At 40.8% G+C, this 23,258-nt stretch overlaps 2 protein-coding genes across 2 annotated transcripts in view; both read right to left on the bottom strand.

Moving 5' to 3' along the window:
- Window positions 1–11,741, bottom strand: part of LOC109481507 — a 13,299-nt gene extending 1,558 nt beyond the window's left edge. Inside the window, exons 1-8 of the mRNA XM_019784084.1 lie at window positions 11,663–11,741; window positions 8,559–8,858; window positions 7,771–8,025; window positions 4,998–5,132; window positions 4,662–4,799; window positions 3,793–3,930; window positions 2,983–3,282; window positions 1,687–2,382 (exon numbers count right to left, since the gene is read on the bottom strand). Coding sequence (XP_019639643.1) covers window positions 1,687–2,382; window positions 2,983–3,282; window positions 3,793–3,930; window positions 4,662–4,799; window positions 4,998–5,132; window positions 7,771–8,025; window positions 8,559–8,858; window positions 11,663–11,741 — 2,041 coding nt within the window. The remainder of the gene's footprint in view (window positions 1–1,686; window positions 2,383–2,982; window positions 3,283–3,792; window positions 3,931–4,661; window positions 4,800–4,997; window positions 5,133–7,770; window positions 8,026–8,558; window positions 8,859–11,662) is intronic.
- A 4,722-nt stretch (window positions 11,742–16,463) lies between these two features.
- LOC109481506 lies at window positions 16,464–22,873 on the bottom strand. The gene is made up of 8 exons (XM_019784082.1): window positions 22,821–22,873; window positions 21,626–21,786; window positions 20,880–21,084; window positions 20,162–20,190; window positions 18,958–19,081; window positions 18,290–18,733; window positions 17,387–17,639; window positions 16,464–16,775 (listed from the first exon to the last, which is right to left on the bottom strand). Exons 2-8 carry the CDS (start codon window positions 21,660–21,662, stop codon window positions 16,701–16,703), a joined length of 1,167 nt encoding a protein of 388 aa, XP_019639641.1. The 5' UTR covers window positions 21,663–21,786; window positions 22,821–22,873; the 3' UTR covers window positions 16,464–16,700.
- Window positions 22,874–23,258: the final 385 nt, after the last annotated feature.

The raw sequence follows: 23,258 nt of genomic DNA, 5'->3' as shown, positions 1-23,258 counted from the left end.
TCTGGGGTAATATACGTAGCCAGGTTTGAACGATGTTTGCCTAAAAACGTGACATGACTTGTGCTCGGAAACCCGAAAATAACAGTCTTTCTGAGCGAAATTTAAAAAAAATCAGTGATTTAACATAAAAAGCTAACATTTAAAGGATGTTAAGACGATAATTTCATTTTAATTTTGACGAAACTTACCCCTAAATATTTTTTTTGTTTATTTTCAAATATTTTACGGGTAGTCCAAAACAGGCCAAAATAGCGTCTTGTAACCCGATACCTTTTCGAACGCGCATAGCAATGGGAAAGAATGCCGCAGTGACAGACCGCCGTGCAATCAGCAAGAAGAATAGAGGAAAGCTGCATGCCTATTGGTCGATGCCCTGCATTCCATTGTGATGACTCATGCCCAAACGTGGTTAACACTGCCCTTTAACACAGTAATACATTTGCTATAACACAGCCAAAAAGCTCAAATAAAACCATTCTAAAAGCCTGTATCACAAAAATTAAAAAAACGCCTAGGGGTATTTGCCCACTGTACATCCATACCAGATTTCAGGTCCTTAGGCCCCAAAATGAAGACGCTGAATCCATTTAAAGAAATGGCAGGAGAAGGAGGAGGAGGAGGAGAAGAATCATCAGCAAAAACAATATGGTTTCACCACTTTGTTCACCTTCAATTCACTTTAAATTTCAGGCAGTTACCATTGCTGAATTACGACAGTTTCGTATTAATTATTCAAATTAATTCTTAATTTACATAATCAATATCTGTCTATGTTTCTCTTGTTCTCAATTACATATGCCACAAACTTGAAAAGTTCTATCATATAATGCAACAGATTTATAGAATTTCCGCATAAATTATGCAAATTACATCCAAAGTTGCACAATTATCACATAATTATGTCAAGCATCACTTAAGCTACATACATACCAAAAATCATGATGATCGGTCAACCGGTTCTTGAGTTATTCTCTGTATTAAACAAATGGACCTACAGTTCCAAAACAAGCCGCTAGGGGGCCTTAACTTATGTCACTTTTTCCCAGCACAAGAGCTACCTACCATCCAAATTTTGTGACCCTAGCATGTCTAGGTCATGAGATATCAAAACCGGAAGTTCCGCTGCAGTACCATATAGGAAGCCACTAGGGGCCCAAAATCTAATCATCTCCATGTCTCATCAAGACCTACCCACCTACCAAAGTCAATCTATTTCAGCCTTCTCAAGTTATCGTACACACAGACACACACACACAGACACACAAACACACGAACGCCTACGAAAACATAACCTTCTTGGCGAAGGTAAATATCAACCAAATGTGTGCAGGACTGGTCGAAACCAATGAATCACCTTTCGCAAACACGTTTTCGGGGTTGAATTTGCCAAAAAGTGAAACTAGCCTATTTTTTCCTTTAACTACCATGCTCCGTTACCTGGTTGTACAAACATTCCCCTCTTATTTGCCTCAATTAACTGTAGTCTGCACCATGAATCTTCTAAGGTGATTATTTTTACATTGTTACATTTAATATTGTAATCAAAACAAAATTGCTAAAAGAAGAAAAAGAAGCTGGCCTAAAACTATATAAGAGGACATCCTAGATGATCTTTCCTACAATGGCCCTCATCTTTATTTTAGCACATGACGCCCAAAGTAGCGACTAATTTTTTTTTACACATACCTGAAAAATTGGTGTGTCTAATCATCATAAGTGTTTTCCTCAAGGAATATCGGTAACCTCTCCAAGTGTACCAGACGATTCCTTTTGTTGTGGAGCAGGATGGTGGAGCAGGTACTGAGCAACCGGTCAGATACTGTCCGTTCAACAAGGCGTAACCACAACTCGGAGTGTACCACCAGCCTCCTTGTCCGAATCGACCCGCACAGTTAATACTGACACCGTCGTTATCCTGGTCTGTTGTAGAAAATTGTCTGTTGTTGATGCTGTGACGTCCATCATCAGCAGACGAGTCCAAACTATCAGTTGCATCCCCGCTGTACCCACTGATCGTTGCCGTGTACTTGCTGCTGGTGTTTCCCACAGAAAACGTGCTGTACCGCGCAAACCGGCTGTTCATTTCCCAGTCTTCCAAGTACACGTACAGCTCGTTTTGTTTCTGTGTTGTCAGGCTGTGGACGTTCTTTAATCCCAGCCAGTATTCTCCACTAGTATTACCGAATCCCTGCTCGTAGTCAGTCCAAGTCTTGTCAAACGGCACAGACCCGTCCTGACGCCGCTGTATGACCGTCCACCCCCCGCCATCAGTGTCCATGTCACAGTAGGCTTGGAATGGTTGTGGGTAGCCGATGGTGTAAACATGACTGTACTGAATCCCAAGGGCAAACATGTCAGTGCAATCTTGGGGCGCCAGAATGTCTGAAAAGAACGGCGAAAAAGAATCCATGTAAATACAAGGAATCAAAAATCTTAAACCTCCTTGTGTTTTTGTGAATTTTTTGCTTATTCATTACTGTGAATTTCGTATTCTTCTAACGGGATTCCTAAGACAACATGCCTAGAGCAGAAAATTGAATGAAACAATGAATGAAACTTAACATTTCGTTTCTGGCGATGTATATGAAGAAAATTATTAAGAATAGAGGATAAAGGGATTCTCTTTTTACACAAGCGGTAATGCATCCTACCTTCTCACGTTTCGATGTTTATCAGACACCTTCCTCAGAGCGTCTGACTGGAGTTTTGCTTCTCGCCGCTACATGTAGCCGACGTCGGTGGAGCTTTTACGGCGAGAATACAATCCCAAACGTACCTAAGTTTGTGTCTTAGGCACGGTTCGGATTATGTTCGAATTATCATTATGTATCGCCTACATATAGCGGAGAGAAGCAGTGCTCCAGTGAGAAGCAGGTGAGATACATTGCCAATGATGGCAACGTGATGAAATTATTTTCAGAAGTATACAGTCTATAGACTATTAACCTTCTAGTCAAATAGAAGTATAAAGTTTGTGGTTACGTTTCCTCTGGTAGTAATTTCGGTAAGGCCAACTGTCCCACTCAGGACCAGGAGATACCGCCGTGTCCTTGTCAGAACTACGGAGCCAACACCGTGCACTGCCGCCCTCTGGCGATCCGGCAGGGCGATGGTTGAAGGACAGACATGTCGGATTGACGCCATCGTAGCTGCCGTAACCTTTCAGACAGCGGCGAGCACACTCTTCTGTGTCTATGTCGCTGTATGCCGTTATGTTGTCAGGAGAATCACCGAAATAGCGACCTTCCTCCTTGACGAAGAGAGCTACATATGAGACAGTAGCTGAAACAGAAATTCACATCATTTTTACAAACGTTTCTGTTACTTTCATATTCATGAAAGAAATTTAGATAATGAGACTTACTTGAAACTTCAATGACAAGATTTGCAATTGCACAAGAAGTTCAGAAAGTGCTTTTGTGTATCTGCTACTTAATGGATCACCTTTACTTTCATCTAAAGTCAACTCTCAAATACTCATTATCACACAGCTATATCTCTCTGAAACTAAGCGATTTAACAACTGATTTATACTTCTATATCCATTTATAATGTCTTAATAGCTAACTCTGTTCTCTTGTTACCTGGACGATACCCATGTTCTGTGATGTAATTTTTGTTTTATGTGTAGTGGTGACGTGAATATAAGCATTCTGCTTGAGTGCGTCACCACTATGTATTGTATCTTTTTTTTGCATGTTGAAATAAAAAAGTTCAGAAACGTTTTTACAACCGCGCCCATGTGTATCTCATGCCGTAATGACAACAATGATAATTCCAGTATTTATGTACGGATCTGACACGAGTCCCCAGTCCAGAAGTCCAGACACCCCCCAGTACAGAATCCAGTCTTCTTGTCACAGGCAGCTGGTCCGGCTGCACAGTGGCAGGTTTGGGTGCAGCCAGCTCCGTACAAGCCGCCTGGACACACTAAAAATGACATCAGACTTTCATCATTAATGTACAGTTAAGTTTGTTTGTTTGTTTGTTTATTCGATCTCCATTAGATTTACATGAAATCTATTCTTCCTGGAGTCGCAAAATTACAATGAAACAAATGTACAGAACAGAACAAAACAAATGTACATGAAAGTAAAACCAACATAACAAAAGGTGTGAGTCTGAATCAAAAAAATAACATAACGCACACAACATTAACTGAAAACTGAACTTAAGTGTTACCAAGTATGAGGAAATACATTTGCTTTGTCAGAAAGGTGTGTTTTGGACATGGTGGAGTGGCTTTGGCGTGGGTCTGTATACAGCTAGCATTACTTGATAATTTTTGGATGGATCTTCATGATATTCAGTAGGTGAATAGCGGTTATAAAAACGAAGGTCAGGTTTGACAGCAGCACGTTTTTTTTGCGACTCAGCGCAGCACGAGAATAAGTTGCGCCAGGCTCATTGTATTTTAGGAGGCTGCTAAAAAGATGTAAACAAATGGCGATTTTCGTCTTTTTTCGGCGTCAACGACGTTGATCTTTTACTCCCCAAATGTCAGTATGAACCCAGGTAGGCTTATACTATAGCGCAAGAAAATGTGTAAAACAACGATGTTCAAAATAGTGAAACTCTTACATAATATCGCTTTAATATTTGGAGGCTTAAAAGCGGGCAGAAGTTTAAATATATTCAGTAATATGTGCCATTAGTCTTACCAGTATTACACTCTATGCCCATGAGTCCAGGCGGACAGGAGCAGCCGTACGGGTCCATCACACACAGCAGCTGACCCGTACAGTCTCCACTGGCACACGCTTTTTTGCAGCTAGTTCCGAACATGCCATACGAACAGGCTTGAAGAATAGAATTGGGCATTGTTAGTAGATTTATTATATGATATGTTTGATATCGCCCTTTGGCATCTCAACAACTTAGCTTATGTGCTGGAATTTGTATGTTAAAAAAAATGACACATACCAGTCAAAGAAAGATTTTATGTACATGTAATTAACTAATTATAACGAAGCGATTATGCCAAAAGCAATACCTACCACTTTCACAGTTCTGTCCGTGGAACCCCGGAGGACAGACACATTCCCCCGTGTTGTCATCACACACACCGCCGTTGTAGCACACTGGACAGTCAGCGGTACAGGAGGGAGGACCCCACCTGTTCTCAGCACAATCTGAGTGTAAGCAAATTGGCACAGTTGCTATATTACAGCGCCGCTGTGGCCTGTTGTCATTTTTAATTATAGGGGGTAACGCACGTGCCCATGAGAGTCAATATCATTGGTACGTACCGATGTACAAAGTTACGTGTATTTCTTGTGAGTAAGCTAATAGGCATTGGTAAAAGATACCAATGCCTAAGATATGGTAGCAAAATATTTCAACTTCTCTAGACACGCATACAGTAACTGCTCTTTTAAGCTACTTACAAATATCAGTTAACACTTCTTGTATGGCTACCTCTGTTTAATAGGAACTTCAAACAGTTGGTAAACTAGAGTTCCACGCCAAATTCTTCGCCAAATGATGTTAACTTTTATGACTATCAAATTATAGATTAATCCCGGGGCCCTTTAATTATGCAAATAGGATACTCATTTGCATGAATTACTAGTATATCAGTTGACCATATTCTCCACCACATGACCCAAAGACGGCCTCATCTTAACAAAAAGGACATTCTAGCATTTTCTCATAAATTATGCAAATGAGGACCAAGCTTTGAACAAGCTACGTTTAATGATGTTCACCTTCACTTAACTTTCAAGTACCCCAAGCAAGAGATTCCAGGCACTTACCATTATAGAATTATAACATTTTCTCATTAATTATGCAAATGAGGTATTCATTTACATAATCAATATCTGCCTGGGTTTCTCTCGTTTCAATTACATATGTTACAAGCTTGAATAGTCCTATCATGTAATGCAGCGGATTTATAGAATTTCCTCATTATTTATGCAAATTACATCCAAATTTGCATAAACTTGCATAAATTTGAAATTTTGAAATTTAATTATCACATGATTGTGTCAAGCATCACTTCAGCTACCTACCCAAAAATCACGACAATCCGTTAACTGGTTCTTGAGTTATCCTCTTTTAAATATTTTTTTAAAGAAACGCCCCTGCAGTTCCAGAGCAAGCCGCTAGGGGGCCCAAAATTACATCACTTCCTCCCCAGCACAAGAGCTACCAACCCTCCAAAATTTCGTGACCCTAGCATGTCCGGATCATGAGATATCAAAACCGGAAGTCCAACTGCAGTACTATAAGAAGCCGCTAGGTGGCCGACAATCTAATAATTTCGAGGTCTCATCAAGACCTACCCACCTACTAAATATGAAGACAATCCATCTAAGCCTTCTCAAGTTATGGTGTTAACAGACACACACACACACACACTGTGACACAGACACACACACACACACAGCTGGAACGCCTCTGAAAACATGATAACCTTCTTGGCGAAGGAATTCGAAATGTTTCAGTGCTCTCCAATCTAAAAAAAAAGACAGCCAGGCATTTTCGACCTACTAACTCAGGACAGGTGACTTCATGCAGGTGTGACCTACCCTCTCTCAACCAATACGGAGGGGGGGGGGCGATATTGATTTTAAGCAAACTTTGACCCTTAGCTGTCGTTATGCGTGTCACGAAAGCTGAATCAAACTCGTGATAAATTCCGATGTGTCAATTTTAATTAGGGAACAGTTTAACCAATCCTTCCACATGTATGCCAACCAGTACGGATCATATAGTCAACAAATAATTGACACAATGGCAATATTTTTTGTATTTGATTTATGTTTTACTTATTCAAATGGGACTGAACCTACACAAGACTACATCACAAAGAACACAAACACTACAAGGGGCCACCCCCTTCGATACATAACACTCAGCTGCAAAACCAACATATTCAGAACCACCACAGAATGGAACGCACTACCCGAACACCTTGTAACACAACAATCTGTCGACACATTCAAGACGGGGTTGGCCCTGCACCTGGGCCACCCCATCTTACAGATGTAAGGCCGTGTCTATACGGAATCACCCAAACCGCGATTCGGGTAACTCACATTCCTCACATCTGGTCCACGTGCCACACACCTGTAAAACCGTGTCCGAACATAATGCGCTTGAGCTACATTTATTGCTGTTTGATGATAACACGCAACACGCAAGGCGGCGTGTTATTAATGTCAGAGGTCAACGACCTGCTTGCTGATGCCCCCCTCCCAGCGTATCTCGGCCGAATGCCGACGTGGTCCCACCAGAGGCGGTGAAGCTCGCCCTAGAACGTACACATTATTTGACCATTACTGCTCTTTAAGTTGCTGCCACGTAAAAGTTGGTATTGCATATAAATAAAGAAATATCACCCCGTAATCCATGACCAGGCGAAGGCACATTGAAATCCCATTGCGTTCAGACGCAAATCGCGATGCGGGGAAACCGATTCGAAACCACCTCTAGAAGTGCCTTGGGATCGAGGCGCTTTCAATGTGATTTCGGAGCGTTCACATGGAGCCACTTGAAACCGGCTTCGGGGTAAACCACATGTAAACCGCCTTGGGTGATTCCGTTTAGACACGGCCTAAGTCGGGTATTGCTAGTTGCGGCCATGCACAAAATGCACAAATTTATCTTCTGTTCCGTTTTGTTGCCAAGCACATTTTTACTCACCGCACCCCACCGGCCGCAATAGCTTTGCACACTGGGCGGGATGCCCTACCTAGGGTCTTGCCCAGTATAGTATAGAATAGAATAGAACCCATGTTGGCATGCAAAAGCGTGTTATATTACCTCTGACAATGAGCCTCATGATGCCCTGTTTTCTATCAGTATCCCCCTGATAGTAGCACTCATAGATCCCCTCATCTGACTCCTGGACACTTGTGATGGTCAGGCTGAGTCCGTTCTGTCCAGTCAGGACAGTCCCTCCGACCCCGCCCTTCCTCCACACCAGTGTACCGGTTCTACCGGACTTCTGTACCATCTGTAGCGTCACGGGGTCTCCTAGGCTGGCGGTTACTGTGAAAGCCACTGGCCAAACATCAGCTGAAAATAATATTATAACTAGTTATACCTACTACTAGTTATATCAAGTTTCACGACAGTCCATCAATAGCTATCGTGCTAAACCACATACATAACCACAAGTAAATATTTACCAAAAATATAACCTTTTTGGCCAAAGTTAACATTTTTTTATTTTTTATTTTTATTCAGAAACAAAATGAGAATTACAAATGAAAAGACATGGACTAAGTGACTGCGAACTCAAGTTAGGTACAACTTATATTCTCGCAGCCACTTTTACAATGAAAGAAAAATATTTTACAAGACATTTAAAAATACATGAGACCTCGCGTGAGTAACAAACCTCCCATCCCAGAAGACACATACAGTTAGAATCTTTTTGTTTCTAATATATAATTTTGTGCGGCTAACATTATTTTGCAGTTGGTATCATACGAACAAAAGTTAACATTGATACGGCTTTTCCCGTCTGTGAGCTTTTAATTAACTCATAGGTGAACTCCAAAGATAGATGCAGATATAGTCAGAAGCATGTTTTGTTGTGCACTCACCCTGCGATTTCATTTTGAAGGTGATGGCCTTTTCTGTTTGATTTCCGTCGCGTATTTGACAGGAAAATGCTCCGACCCGGAAGTCACCAGCATTATCCAAGATCCTCGAACTCGTGCCTCTAAAGAAAGCACCGGAGTCTCTCTGTGGTGTAAAAGCTGTTCCCGAGCCAGTGTCGACCTCGACACCGAACCGGTAATCGTTCTGGTTGACGAGACTGCCCGTGTAGTAACAGTACAGCCAGGTGTCATCGGACTCGTCAAAGAACTGGTACTTACTGACAATAGTGACGTCCACAACACCTGGCAAGACATATGAAGCGTTTCCTGAGTTATTAGGCTAAGGCCATGTTGATTTGATTATATGGATGACATCCTCCCAAAACTGATGCGCGCGTGCGAATAAAAAAAAAGTTTTGCAAAAAAAAAAAAGTTCTTTTCATTATGAAATCTACGTGGTCATGAGGGTTGAGCAAATGGCACAGAATATGGTTTGGCGAATAATCTAGTCTTCAAGTTCATTTCTTTACAATTTCGTCTTTTTTCGTTTGATTTTGGCATTCTACGACATTGGTATAGTTTTTATTAATTTTTTTTTGTAACTTATGGTATATTTTTGCTCATTTTGCAACTGTTTTGTACGATTTACAGTATGGTTGAAAACTTCTTTTTTTTTGAAACGGCCGAAAATTCATGCGCGCGCGGATGTCATCCATATAATCAAATCAACATGGCCAAAGTTAGATATTTCTATTTTTTATTAATTATCACTTTCAGTTATACTATTTCATCCTACTGGATAGAGTTTCTTTGAAATTTAAGATGGATATTGCGTGTTCAGGTAAAGCAAAACTGAGGGAGAAAATGTACTACAATACTTTCCTGCCTTTTTACAAGAAATACTAAGTAATCCTAAAAATGTAATCGTCAAAAAAGTAAAAGATTTAAAAGTACATTCAACCATATATTCAACTCAAAACTAACTACAAGCAAAGGGTAGAAAGGAAAAGGAAGATAAGGAAAAATAAGAATATCATAAAGTTCTAAGAGATTTATGGCAGAAAACATATCTAAATATTTCAAATTTTAAACAGCAAAAAGGCATATGCAAACTTCACACTAGGGACCATTCCTTACATATAAAATCCGGCAGAAAGAAGCGTACCCTCTAAGTAAAATATGCAAATTTTGCGACTATCAAAATTTGTAAACGAGATTCACATTGCCGTAGACTAAAACACGATCTTAAAATACTGTTTAAGGAAATTTGATTACAGAATATGCAAAGGACGCTTAGCACAGGTGCCGCTGCATTATATGCGACCCAAACGCAATACATTTACATGTCTAAACTGTTACAGTATCTACAATGCGGTTCCAAACGCACAGTTATTGGAGACAGTATCTGCAATGCGTTCCCAAACGTACAGGAGTTAAATTTATACACTTGTCATGAAATAAGATTACTTCTCAGAGAAAGCGGTCCCAAATGTGACTGAGTCTGCACCCCCCCCCCCCTTCCTCACGGTTCATGGCAGTATTAAGGTCTCATTCATGTATTACTCCCTAAAAGAGTACCAAGTCAAAAACTAAACGGCTGTATGAACATGTTTTTTTATTGGTGAGAATTTTCCCTTTAGCCATCCCAACTGATGTAAAACGTCAAAGCGGTGAAAGCTTGTTTGTAACTGATGAAATTAGGACATAATTGTCGGCAGCCGCGCGCTAGGTCGGACGTGCACAGTCCAGTGTTGTGAGTTGTGCGGTCGTAGGTTTGCAGCGCGGGAGGGCCTCTTGCGGGCAGCCGCTAGTTGCAGTTTGTAATTCCCATAAAAGGGGATTGTGTGTATGGAAGTCGTTGGCAATTTTTTATGAGACGTAGAGTAAGTGTGCTCAACATAGCATGAAATTAAAGATATCAATTGATTTAATGTAGGATGATAGGGAACACGGTCTCGTAAGTCACTTATTAATGCATGGTTTCTAATGTATGGAAAAAACTCATGAATGAGACCTTAAGAATGTTAAATAACGAACTAGTAATGATATAATGTTCTCATTTTTTTGCAGAGCGTTACAATACAATAACGGCCGTCGGTTGCTAAGGTATTCGGGTATTCGTTACCGTTGCTAGGCGCGTTCCAAAAAAGTATTGGGTTACAACAATATTTAAAACATTTCAAAATATACAAAATAGTATGGAAGGGAAAATTTCCTTTGAATAGGATTAAATCATTGTCTTCACATACTTTTACGTTTTACGTAAAATGAGTGATTTTGTGAGATTTCACTAGTTCAAACTATCTTTAGCAATTTCAGAGCGCCACGTTTTTAGCCAAACATCTTTTATGATTGCCTACTTGTACACGAAATGGGATAGGGCCCATGTGTGTCCAGAAATGTGCGTGGTCAGGCACGGTCCTGGAACGTCCCCAAGAACGTAGATTTAACTCAGCCACGGTCGTGGATATTACCGTAGAGTGTCCAGAACCACGCATGGATAAGGCATGATCCAGTGTGCTTGGCTGCAAACGCGAGCCGCATTATATATTACTTACTGTCGAAAAATCATTACTCGATAAGACTAGAAATTTTTTTTTTATTTACTTCAGAATTCACCTCAAAACAAGGCCCATGAGAGCCACTTACATGTTTTGGGTTACAGTGATGACTGCGAGGTCAGATATTTGTTCACCCTTGATTTAAACCGTTGGAGGTTGTAATTAGCGGTGAAACATTCACGGGGAAGCTTGTTCCACAGTGAAGTGGTTCTGGGGAAGAGAAATTCGTAGTAGGCGAGAATTATGAAGTACCCCGAGCTCTTCGAGGCCGACCGAAAACGCTGAGAAAGAGAGTGAGTGAGTGAGTGAGAGAGCGAGAGAGAGAGAGAGGAAGCATCTATGATGGCTAGAATTATGCATCTTACCTAGTCATGCTAAAATACGTGTAGTTACATTTTGTATGTTGTAGGTGTATTAAATACACTTTAAATACAGGTTGGGCTGAAATAGCACTGTAATTTGAATGCGCAATGACTTTATATGATTTTTGGGGACGTCTATACAACTGAAGGACTTTCAACTGAGAAATCTTAACACACAACTCACCTGTTATTGATGGTGTCAGGCAGACCGGGACGAGGACAGCCCACAGCCAGCGAACACGAGTCTCCCGCGCGGTCCCCATGCTAATCTTGGTGCCCAAACTCACGCCTTTATAACGTGCTGATGTAGAGTATAGTGCAAGTTAACGACACCAAGCAGCATCGTTCCTTTTCCCTGTCCTTTTGCCGAGTTAACGACTCTTACATCAAGTCCTTGCTAAGGCGGAGACTTGTCTGTAGCTACTTCTAAGTGCGTCATGACCGTGGGAAATGTCATAATGGTTGTTTAGATTCAGCCGGTGCAGCTGCCGTTACACTTGCATGCATAGTTGAATGCTAAAAGGCGTTCCAGGGGCATGTTTACCAAATACTCACCATTGAAACAGTTAACCTCAAAGTTTACGTTATTCTTGGTATCCTAGGTGTGACGGACTGTCACTCTGAAAAGTAGAAAAGAACTGAACCTTAGCTCTTGGCTGAAATTCTTTCCAGCATAGGTCCGATTCACCTCAGTGTTCATCAAAAGCGTTCTGCATGAAGGCCTACTTGACACAAGACATTTTGTTCCCGCTGTTTGCTTTTTAGGACGGCCAATCCTTTCACTGGGATTCAGCAGAACGGATGGTATTGACCGTGTGAGAAGTTCAGTAGAAGTTTTGATTTGATTGATTGATTTTTAGTAGCGGAATTTTGTAGTAGGGCTGTGTTTTGTTTACAACTACAACAACTGCCGATTATTGATGTGGTAGTGGTTACTTCAGGCAATACTAGTAAACAGCCGGTTGAATAGTTAGTAAATCTCATATTTTAGTATCTGTCTGTCTGTATCTGTATAGCCGGTATAACCGCCTTTCGGCGTAACACACCAGCTTCGCAGGCACGCGGCGCGGCGGCAGCTGGTTATATTACACCGATCGACTTGTTACACCTAACCCTTGAACTTCTAGCTCTAGACATTGTTTAAAGCTATCTATTGACAATGCCCCTACTGTACTTGGTGACAGTGAGTTCCACTCTGCGATAGTTCTAGGAAAGAATGAATTCTTGAACACCTCAATCCTTGGTTGATAACTCTGGTACTTGAATGCGTGGCTATTTCTTGTTCTCTTAATCCTACTCCAGCGTTTGCTGCCCATATTTATTAATTAATGTGATAAAAATTGACGAAAACGAAAACGTTTCCACCAGCCTAGGTTCAGTGAGTTCGTCCCAAAATTTGACCGCCCTATAAGATCCCAAAGTGGCGATCTAGGGCGGTCCAGGGCATGTTCCACTGACAATTGTTAAACATTCAATAACGCATGTACCGGCATTTTTGAGAGTCAAAGTGCTTGTCCATCTCCTAGTTACGAAATTGCGTTCACAAATTGGCCACCGTCATACCTTCGTAAAGACGTAATCGCGAAGTACTTAAGAACTTGCCAAGGTCAACGTTCGCGACTGTCCAGGGCTGTCGCAAATGCGGCTTCACGTTGACTATTCATTTTTGACGTTTTTCGTCCGACGGTGAAAGCTTATCGGCTTGTCATTGCTGATTCCAACTGTTATTGCATACTAAACAGGTTTTTTTTTTATTCATTCACATGAGAAAAGGATACAGGACATGGTGGTGCCTCACTCAAGTGGAAAGCACTTATGTTGACGGCACCACTAAATAAATACATATAATAAAGAAAAGAAACAATCGCAACTTTAAGACAGGCAAAAAACAGTAAATACAAGAAATTCAAGAGCGCAGGTCCGGTTCCCCACCCAATGATAAATGATGGCAAAGAGGACACAGTACATAAATAACAAAGGGGGAAATTGAAATATTTTAAAAACGTTCTGATGTGGTGATGAAGTTTTGGGTAAGTGATAATATATTGGAGTTAACAACTGATGAGAACTAAACAGGTTGGCATGATGGAAAAGCAGAAGATAGTACCAACAATTAACAAGACAGAGAAATACAAAACTCGGAAAGTTCAAAGATCGAATTGCATTGAACGCGCGAACGTTGACCTTGGCTAGTTCTTAAGAACTTCGCGATTACGTCTTTACGAAGGTACGGCGGCGGCCAATTTGTGAACGCAAGGAGCTAGCCGCAACTTCAAACGACCGGCAGCGCTCTAAAGTACGATGTACTAACGAACTAAGTGTAGAAATCACCTTTCAGACATTAAGGCTGGTTGTTTATCTTGTCTAATTGGCTTTTATAATCTTCAGTGTGGAAGTTTTGAAAATTTTCAGAATCTAGTTCCTTTCCTGGCGATATTGTTCAATAATACACAAGTTTAAAGGTCGGTCTCGTCACCACTGTGTAGGCACGTGTGTACACTTATGTGACCTCAACTTCACCACACGTTTGCTGTGACGTTAACTCAAGCACGGTCTCACAGTGACCTCTAGCGGATGTCATCAAAATAGCAGTCCATGCGAATGTGTTCACAGTGGCGAGTTAAAAAAATTCCTGCATGCAAGTATCTGACCATGGCATGGTATTGAAGCCCTGTAATGAGTGGAGGTACCACGTTTTCCTTTGTGTATTAAGGAACCTTCGAATGGAAAAGTGGAATACAGCATAGCACAAAAGAGTGTTCTTCTCAACGGGCTGATGCTCTAATGGTCTGGTTTGTTTGATTCTAAAATCATTGACTACAATATTAATTTCAGTATCAACGTTTCTAGCGTCAATGCAGAGACATTGGGGATATCTATTTTTAGACGCTTCATTTTGGAAACTGAACAATTCAGTTGCCCATCTACAAGTTTTCTTGTGATATCAATTGTATCTCAACGTGGTTGATAAAACCTCATTAGATGTGCCATTAGATCACAGAGTTTCCTAACTAGTTATGCAAGTTAAGCCAGCCGTCATTGTTACTTAAATGTGCAGATCCCTGTCCAAGCTACCTACATAACAAGACTCATGAAAATACGCTGTTCCTTTTTGGGGTTTTCCGCTTGAACTTCATCCCCGGAAACTCCCCTGCTCTTCTGGAACAAGCTGCTAGGAAAACCAAAAGCCTTGGTCACAACCCGCCGTACGTGCTTTTTGTCCGTACGTTTTTTGGGAAGCTACGTCTGCTACTTTTTTTCTGAAAACGTGGGGAAGGAGTGGCGTCGACACACGTCACTCGCACGGTTTCGCAAGGTGTAAGAGCGGGGTCTGCACGCCACGTCTGGCCGTGAGCGGTTGCGTGCATCGTACGTTGCGCAAGTGGCAAGTGAGTTGTACGTGCTTACAACGTACGATCTCTGTGCGATTGCAACTTTACCGTAAGGAGGCCGTACTCACACGTACGGGTGGTGAATCCGCAGACAGCACGCAGTTTTACATGCACTTAAAGTTCTACGGCGTGTCTGCGTGCTCCAAAATCCGTAGGATTCCGCACGGAGGCGGTACTCACCACGCACGGATGCCCTACGTTTGGCCAAGTTTTTGCACGTAGACAGCACGCAGAAGCACGTACGGCGGGTTGTGACCGAGGCTAAACCCACAGCACTTGTTCCTGACACGGAAATCTATCTGCCAACAAAAAAAAATCATAGCATGTCCATGAAAAAAGATACCTAGTTCTGCTGCAGTACCAAGGTCAGCCACCAGGAGTTCCATATTTTTTTCTAAAAAACTTAATTAAGTCTAACAACAAACCCACACAGACGGACCCACTCACACACAGACCAAAAATACCCCCATCATTCATGGAGGCAATACAACTTATTTTGAAACAATGTGTGGATCTATAGAGATGAGGAAGCCATAAAACATTTCAAACGCCAACTTTACATAAAATAGATATTTTATTAGATAGCACATTTGAATAATTCGTTTTTACAGCATATCTTTACCCTGATTTACCACATATAGATCCTATTTAAACAGTACATATTTGGCAATTTAGGAATTGCCACATGATTTAAAGCGTTTGTACAAAGCAGTTTTTTTATATCGTAACTGGAATCCGTAACATTTCGTCTCTTTTCATGCAAAATGTTCTATTCAACGTTCCTGATATACATTATAAAACCCTATGAATTCACAAAGCTGAATTACGTTTGCAGAATTATTTTTCAAAATAATGTCCATAATAAAGTGTTCAATGTTTTTTTACATAACTTGTAGATTTTTGACAAAAGAAGTAACAAACAAAAGAAGCGGTTTCTGAATTAATGCGTCTCACCATAAATTGTCATACATTTTGTACAGTTATAGTATGTTGAGTTAATGATATTTGTTAGCAATTCTCGTTTTAATTTTAATGTCTTTAACTTTACTTTAATAAAATGTATTGTTATGTATAGCTTGATTGTGTTCCATTTCCTTTTATACAAATATTTCTAGCATAGTTTACAGAAGCATCATGTTCTATACCCTGTCTAATGCAATATTGCAATACAAATACAGCAAAATGTTGAATAGAGCTGCATATTATTCAATATCTACATTTGTACACATGTATCTACATTTGTGAAGCCAACCAAACTGCTTTTTTTTGCAGAGAATTAATTTTTTTTACATTTTTTGAGAGCAACTGACACTGGTGGAGGGAGCATAGAGCATGTAAACAGAACCTTTAGGCCAGACCAATTTAATTTGTTGGTTCTCGGATTTTTTTCAGAAAAAGTATGAAGCGACAGGGCGAAAAAAAACAGGTCTAGGCATCCTATTATAGCCCCAAATGCTACAATAGGAGCCATGCAGTCAACACAAAAGGCTGGGTCAAAATTTAAACAATGAATTTTGAACTTTTAATCAAACCACAACTTTAAATCAATTGATAGATGGAAAACTATAACAACTAGGAAGAAATGGACTTTCCTTAACTGTTGGGGGTAAAATAAACATATATTTTTGAGTTGACTCAGAAGCAGAATCTTTTTTGCAAATCAGAAAAAAAAACGAAGAGGCGAATCCGAGAACCAACAAATTGAATTGGCGTGGCCTTAGGACAGATATCTATATCAGGTGGTTAATACAAGTTATATAATGGTAGATCAGAAGACCAGCTTGTTGTATGACGTATTTCTGACAGATGATGCGGAAGGTTGCTTCGTTCTCACAGGTTGGATTCCGGAATGACCCTGTAGACTCCGTACGGTGCGTAGCTCATAGCAGGCCGCTTGATCTTGAACTGTTAGGAAATATAAAAGAATATCAGTATGATGTTTGTTGAAGATGGAAGCCAAATATAAAAAAAATAACTAAAAAGGCCGACTTTTGCTCGCCAGCAAGTGCAGTATATTTCAGTCCATCTCCCTCCCCATACAACATTGGACTGTTCAAACTCACCCCTGTCCAATAGCAGAACACAAAATATGTAGAGCTTTTGGAAATGCACCTCCATGAAAAATGGAGGTATTGTTTTTGGCGTGTCTGTGTGTCTGTGTGTGTTTCTGTCTGTGTGTGTGTTTGCATAATCGATGAGGACATGTTGAAATGAAATATGACAAAGGAGAGGAATTTTATACGAAAAATATTGTCATTTGAATTTAGAAAATCATAAATTAAACTAGATTATGCTAATTACGACCTTACTTCCATATTCAATGAGACAAATAAAAAAAACATTTCCAAAAACTCATATATTTCATGCAGGTATGAGATCTTCGAAATCTTGTTTTTTTGTTTGGCTTTTACGAAACTAAGTTAGTAATTAACATAATAATTTACATTTTTCAACTTAAATTTCATTCTCATACCTTTGGTATGAGTGAAATACAAAGACGATATATCTATACATACGCTTCTATCAGGGCCAAAAGTTTCCGTGTAGAGTCCTCCTCGTTCCGCTCTCGGGTACGTCTCGTCTTCTGCCGGCAGCGTCTGCGGGGGCCGGGGCAGGTAGCGGGGCAGGGCGAACCTACAGGAGGCGCTGCCCAGGCCCTGCAGGTACACCTCCCCTCCCAGCCGGCGGGAACCAACGTACGGACTCCCCGACTGCTGTTCCGGTCTCCCCCGTTGCTGAGACACGGGCCGGAGCCTTGGGATGCGGGGTCTACACGGTGGTAGTATGGGCAAAACAGGGTGGTAAGAATCACTGCACAAAACCCATTCTTTAAGCACACATCAAAGCATACGTAAAGATTGCGCACATCCCTGCACACATGCTTTAAGATAAGATTCCTTACAGTGTATTTATCAATCTTTGGTATTGAGCATTGTGACATGTAAAAAATGTATGACAATGTATCGTCTTTATTCGTTACTACTAGGTTAACAAAGAAATAATTGAATCTTATGATTTTTAAGAAGTTTAAGGGGAGTACCTAACGCTCATCTTAATGTTATTCAACATGGAATTAATAGACAGCCCACCTGCTAAGTCAAGGTCTGGGGCTAAATTACTAAACATATGATAAACATGATTACCTATAATATTTTGGACACTGAACAAGACTATTTCCTGAGAGGGGTGAAGCAGGCTATTTACATCAGGGTCCATCACCCTTCACTTAACCGCGACGGGGGCCGACATCGTCTACCAGATACCTTTGACCCAGTGTTGACGTCACACTTCAAAGAAGCCACGTGACAAGCCCCACTGGGTCACTCTACTGAGGAAGACCAGAGTGACTGGTCGAAAGCTCTAGGTGAGAGAATTTTTTTTTGTGTTGGACGAAAAGTTTTAACTTTAAACATGATTACCTGTAGTCAATCAGACGAGGACGACCGTAGTCACGATCCCAGGCATCCTCGGCAGGCTCTCCGTCAGGCAGATATGCTGGTTGCCTGGTTGGAGACGGCTCATCCTCAAGTCCATCATCCCCAGACAAGTACGTCCGAGGTCCGAGGCTAGGGACCTGAGTGAACAAACCCCCTCCGTACTGACTCCCAGATGTCCCGCTGGAGGAGGAACTTGATATCGGTGTGTCCGGGAGGAAGCGGGGAAGGCGGACGGGGTAGCGGCTGGTAGAGCCGGCGGCGGGAGAGGTGTAGCTCCCGCCGGTCAGGTAGGACGGGCTGAAGCCGAAGTGAAAGTCGTCCCAAGCCAAGTCTAGGTTAGGACCTCCAAAAGCGCTGCCGGGACGTTGAGTTCTCTTTCTCCTCCACACGAATCCCAGTGAAGAGCGCCCGTCCTCGACAACGTACCTTTTAACAACAGATAAGGCTTGTTAGTCAATATCTTTTGAAGCATAACTAAAATGCGGATCAAAGAAAGTAAACCCCAGTGATGAATACAAACTTAGCCACGTTTGGGATTGTGTCCTTGACGCAAAAGCGCCACCTACATATAGCGGCGAGAAGCAGTACTCCAATCAGAAGCTCTGAGGAAGGTATCTGAGCCCTGTGAATGGATGACATTGCGGGTTTACCTGTTCCACTTGCGTGTCCGTCTCCGTTTGATGTAGACGGCCCGGCAGACGGTGATGCCGCACAGCAGCAGCAGGAGCGCGCCCAGACCGGACCCCACAGCGATCAGCAGCCACAGCGTGCGGTCTGCGGGAACACGGGGTAGGGAAAATTATTTTCCTCACATGTTTTAGCCCAGAGCTTTAAGTGAATAACCTCATTAATGCTTTAGCCCAGTGATTTTCTCTGAATTCAATTAGTCAGCGAAAATATATGAATGAATGAATGAATGAATACCTTTATTGTACACACATACCCACTAGGTTAAGTACAGGTCACAACAAAAGGATTCACATAAGCAGAACAAGTGCTTTCCTTCTAATGCTCAAAAATCCATGTGAATAAAATAAACATAAATAGCAAAAGGATGGAATATAGATAACGTTACATGTATATACATCGTTAAGTAGCTACAATCAAGTAAATTCGGTTTCTTCTCGTTTCTTAGTGATGGCAAAAAGGTAAAAACAGATATGTTTCAATATAGAAGGTTTGTCTAAGCTCATTAGAAATATGAATTTATCTGTACAGCTTAGATGTATGAAGAAGGGGAACATGGATTGTATCGGATTATAAAGATCTACTCTCTCTTTGTGGTATAGTTCACATTCTGTTACAAAATGTTTCTCATCTTCGATTCTTCCTAGATCAGAGTACCGACATATTCGTTGTTCTAGTGGAGACACTGCAGTTATGTGTACCGGTTTCGATGTGTAACTTGTGGCAACTAATTAGGAGTTTTGTGACGGCAGTTTTGTGCCGTAAATTATCAATATTCAGATACTGTTTCATTATAGGTTGACTTGAACAGTCTGTAGTCAAGGCTACCCAAAAGCACGACCTACCATTTATTATGCTTTTAGGTTTCTTCCTGTTTTACTTGTATGTCTGTAGAGTTTTTTGTATTATTTTAATGATGTATTGTATATTTGTTCTATGGGTTTTTACCTGAAATAAAGAAATGAATTGAAATTTAAATGATCTTTTCGTGAACGTTTTACAAAACGTATTGTGTTTGTCAGACACAGATAAAGTCGTGATGAAAGTTTACCCCAGCGACAAGACTTCACTGACACAGATGGTATCATGTGTGTGTGTGTGTGTGTGTGAATGATAAGCGTTAATGAATCCAAATGTAGTAATGCCAGTAATTAATGAACAACGTACCGTCTAGTCCCGTGTCGTCAGGTACAGGCCTGCAAAATAATACAGAAACACGCCTTTTCAGTAAGAATACGTTAACCTATTTCTTCAAGAAACCTGCCACGATAAAGAGAAAAAAAACTTAGTCATAGAATTCGAGACGGCATTTTGTACTGGTATGAAAATAGAATGTCTCCTTTGCCATACGTACATGTGGTATCAAAGGTCTGTTATTCTCTAGTGCCGCCATGGATTCAAACTGAATGGTACTTACTATGTATTATGGGATACGCTTGTTGTCTACTTATCTATTTATTAGAATTCGCTACAAGTACAAACATACAAGTGGAAGGGAGGACAAAACAGGCGTATTGACACCTTTACAAGTTGTCCTCCCAAACACAACAATATGAAATACAGTACAATACAAATTACAATGTCGAACAATTGTTGACATGAAATACAAATTCCTACAATAACATATATTAGTCATAAAAATACAATACAATACAATACAATGCATTGCCATAAAATACAATTCATTATATCCAATTGTAATAATATTAAAACCTAGTAATAATACTAATGAGGTCTCAAAGCTGTAGGCGCACCCACAAGACGTGGACCAAGAGCAAGGAAAGTCAGAATTATAGTGAAACTGTGGTAAAAATAACACTACGCTTTGTCTGAAGCATCGCACTTTCCTAGTTCGATGGAAAAGAGGGTACTTAGGTAAACTCACGTGCATGTCGGCAGTCCCTCTTCCAGTTGACACGCGCTCCCGTCCCTACAGACGTACCCCTCGTCACACGCGGGCAGACATGCAGTACCGTTCTCCACGAAGCCGTCCTGACACACGCACGAGGTGCTGTTCCCCAGCAGCAGACAGGTGGCGTGGTTCTGACAGGTGTTGTTGTGGCAGAACGCAACGGGAACAAACGACGTGCCTGACGGGAAAGAACATATTACAATGAATAAATGAATGAACTTTATTGCTCGACAGTTGTACATGGTACAATGTATGGCATCAATAACAATGTGATCAATACAATCAAGTCTATTCTAAGAGAGACTACAAGTATTACCACAGGAATAAGACGGTAAACGGCGTATGACATGATGTGCGTTAGGCGTTGCTATCTGTTACAATACTTTTTCTTTTGTAATGCACTACATATATATTGGCCTAAGCACGTAGATATGGATTCGGGACACGTTAGGCCACAGCAAGTAATTTTTGTCTGGATGACATCAGCGCGCGCATTAATTTTTGCCTGATTTTGGAAAAAAACACAAGAAATTTTGTTGCCCTCTGACAGTGGTCAACATGCCGAAAATGGGCAAAGATGTCTGTTGCCATGCCGGAATGGCAGATAACTATGAAGAGAGGAGACAAGAAAAGGCTCTGATTTAATGTTTTGTAATGTCATCCATAAAAAAATACTTGCTGTGGCCTAAGGTGAATAACTCAACATAGTTTTACCCTACCTTGTTCAATTGCGATGTAAAGTACATCTACAGCCATCCCTTCAATGAGAATCTCTTCATTTGCGACTGCATTGTAGACTAGATCGTACGTCCTCTTCTCAACAGGACTGTCCACCGTCAGGTTGTATATGACATCCACTATAGATATGGTGCTTCCACGTCTGCAAGGCAAAATATGACGGTATAATATCATGAAAGTTTATCTGTGTTGGTAGTTACATGTTTAAAGTTAAAACTTTTCGTCCAACACAAAAAATTCTCTCACCTAGAGCTTTCGACCAGTCACTCTGGTCTTCCTCAGTAGACTGACCCAGTGAAGCTTATCACGTGGCTTCTGAACAGGACTATTTCTTGAGAGGGGTGAAGGAAGCCATATACATCAGGGCCCATCACCCTTCATTGAACCTCGACGGAGGCCGACATCGTCTACCAGATACCTTTGACCCAGTGTTGACGTCACACTTCAAAGAAGCCACGTATCAAGCTTCACTGGGTCAGTCTACTGAGGAAGATCAGAGTGACTGGTTGAAAGCTCTAGGTGAGAGAATTTTTGTGTTGGACCAAAAGTTTTAAATTTAAACATATGACGGTATAAGTTTACACTGTTGTTGAGACGGTCGCTATTAACATTTATGAAGAGACCAACTGAAAGTTTGACCTACGCATTTGCTGTCTACCTCTACCTGTGTATTATATGATACTCAAATATCATTAAATAATATTATACCTTGAAAAACTTCAGTAAAACAATCTTTTGGAAGGTATAAATTTTAGGTACAAATTAAAAAGTTCAACCCTTTTCTGGTCTTCTCAGACGTATACTCTGATGCATATGCAATAGCTCAATTGGTAGAGTGCTCGCTTTGTCACCGGGAAGTCGTGAGTTCAAACCCCGGCCGGGTCACACCAAAGACTTTAAAAATGGTACACACTTCTTTCTCTGTTTATCACTCATGAGAGTGAGCACATATGATAAATATTGTGGGAAGGTCAAACACACCGCACTACCAGCGGACTAGCCCCCTGCCCATTGTATCTATGTACCTTTCAAACGAATGTATCGGTGATCATTGGATTATAACACTCTGATTTAGATGCTATATGGGTATACGTAGATGTAATGAATAGTATACTGCTGTAATTGGGCAAACTTACTAACATTTATTGGCGCAAGTCATGAAAAATAAGCACTTACTCGAAACCGACAACCTCACACCGGAGAAACTGTGGTTCAAACCGGAATAGTGGCGTAACCTGTACAGCGATAAAAAAATAAAAGTTCATGCACACATCATCTATCTATCTATCTATCTTTCTAATAAGTATCTATCTATCTATCTATCTATCTAATAAGTATCTATCTATCTATCTATCTATCTATCTATCTACTATATATATATATATATACATATACATACATAAAGTGGATATAATAGTGATCTAACTATAAAAATCTTGGGAAATGCACCATTAAGCAATTAAATCGTGGAAACGGTTAGGTTGTAGTCTTCTGGACTTTAAACTTGCGTTAAGCATTGAAACAGAGAGGGATGGCGGAGCCAAATGTCACCTTCTACGCATTACATTTTCAACTTATTAATTATGCAATTAAGGACACCATATATAATATATA

The sequence above is a fragment of the Branchiostoma belcheri genome, unplaced genomic scaffold, assembly GCF_001625305.1.
Source record: "Branchiostoma belcheri isolate BF01 breed outbred unplaced genomic scaffold, Haploidv18h27 scaffold56, whole genome shotgun sequence".
Classification (NCBI taxonomy): domain Eukaryota; kingdom Metazoa; phylum Chordata; class Leptocardii; order Amphioxiformes; family Branchiostomatidae; genus Branchiostoma; species Branchiostoma belcheri.
Note: the sequence above shows the minus strand (reverse complement) of the source record. Positions and strands in the feature narration are given on the sequence as shown.

What these genes read in the sequence shown, in the direction of transcription:
- LOC109481506 (XM_019784082.1), bottom strand. Translation starts at nt 21,662, where the DNA reads ATGGCTGTAGATGTACTTTACATCGCAATTGAACAAG. An exon ending in TTACATCGCAATTGAACAAG is followed by an intron (nt 21,085 to 21,625) that starts GTAGGGTAAAAC and finishes CTTTCCCGTCAG; the next exon opens with GCACGTCGTTTGTTCCCGTT. An exon ending in TGACGACACGGGACTAGACG is followed by an intron (nt 19,082 to 20,161) that starts GTACGTTGTTCA and finishes GTGTTCCCGCAG; the next exon opens with ACCGCACGCTGTGGCTGCTG.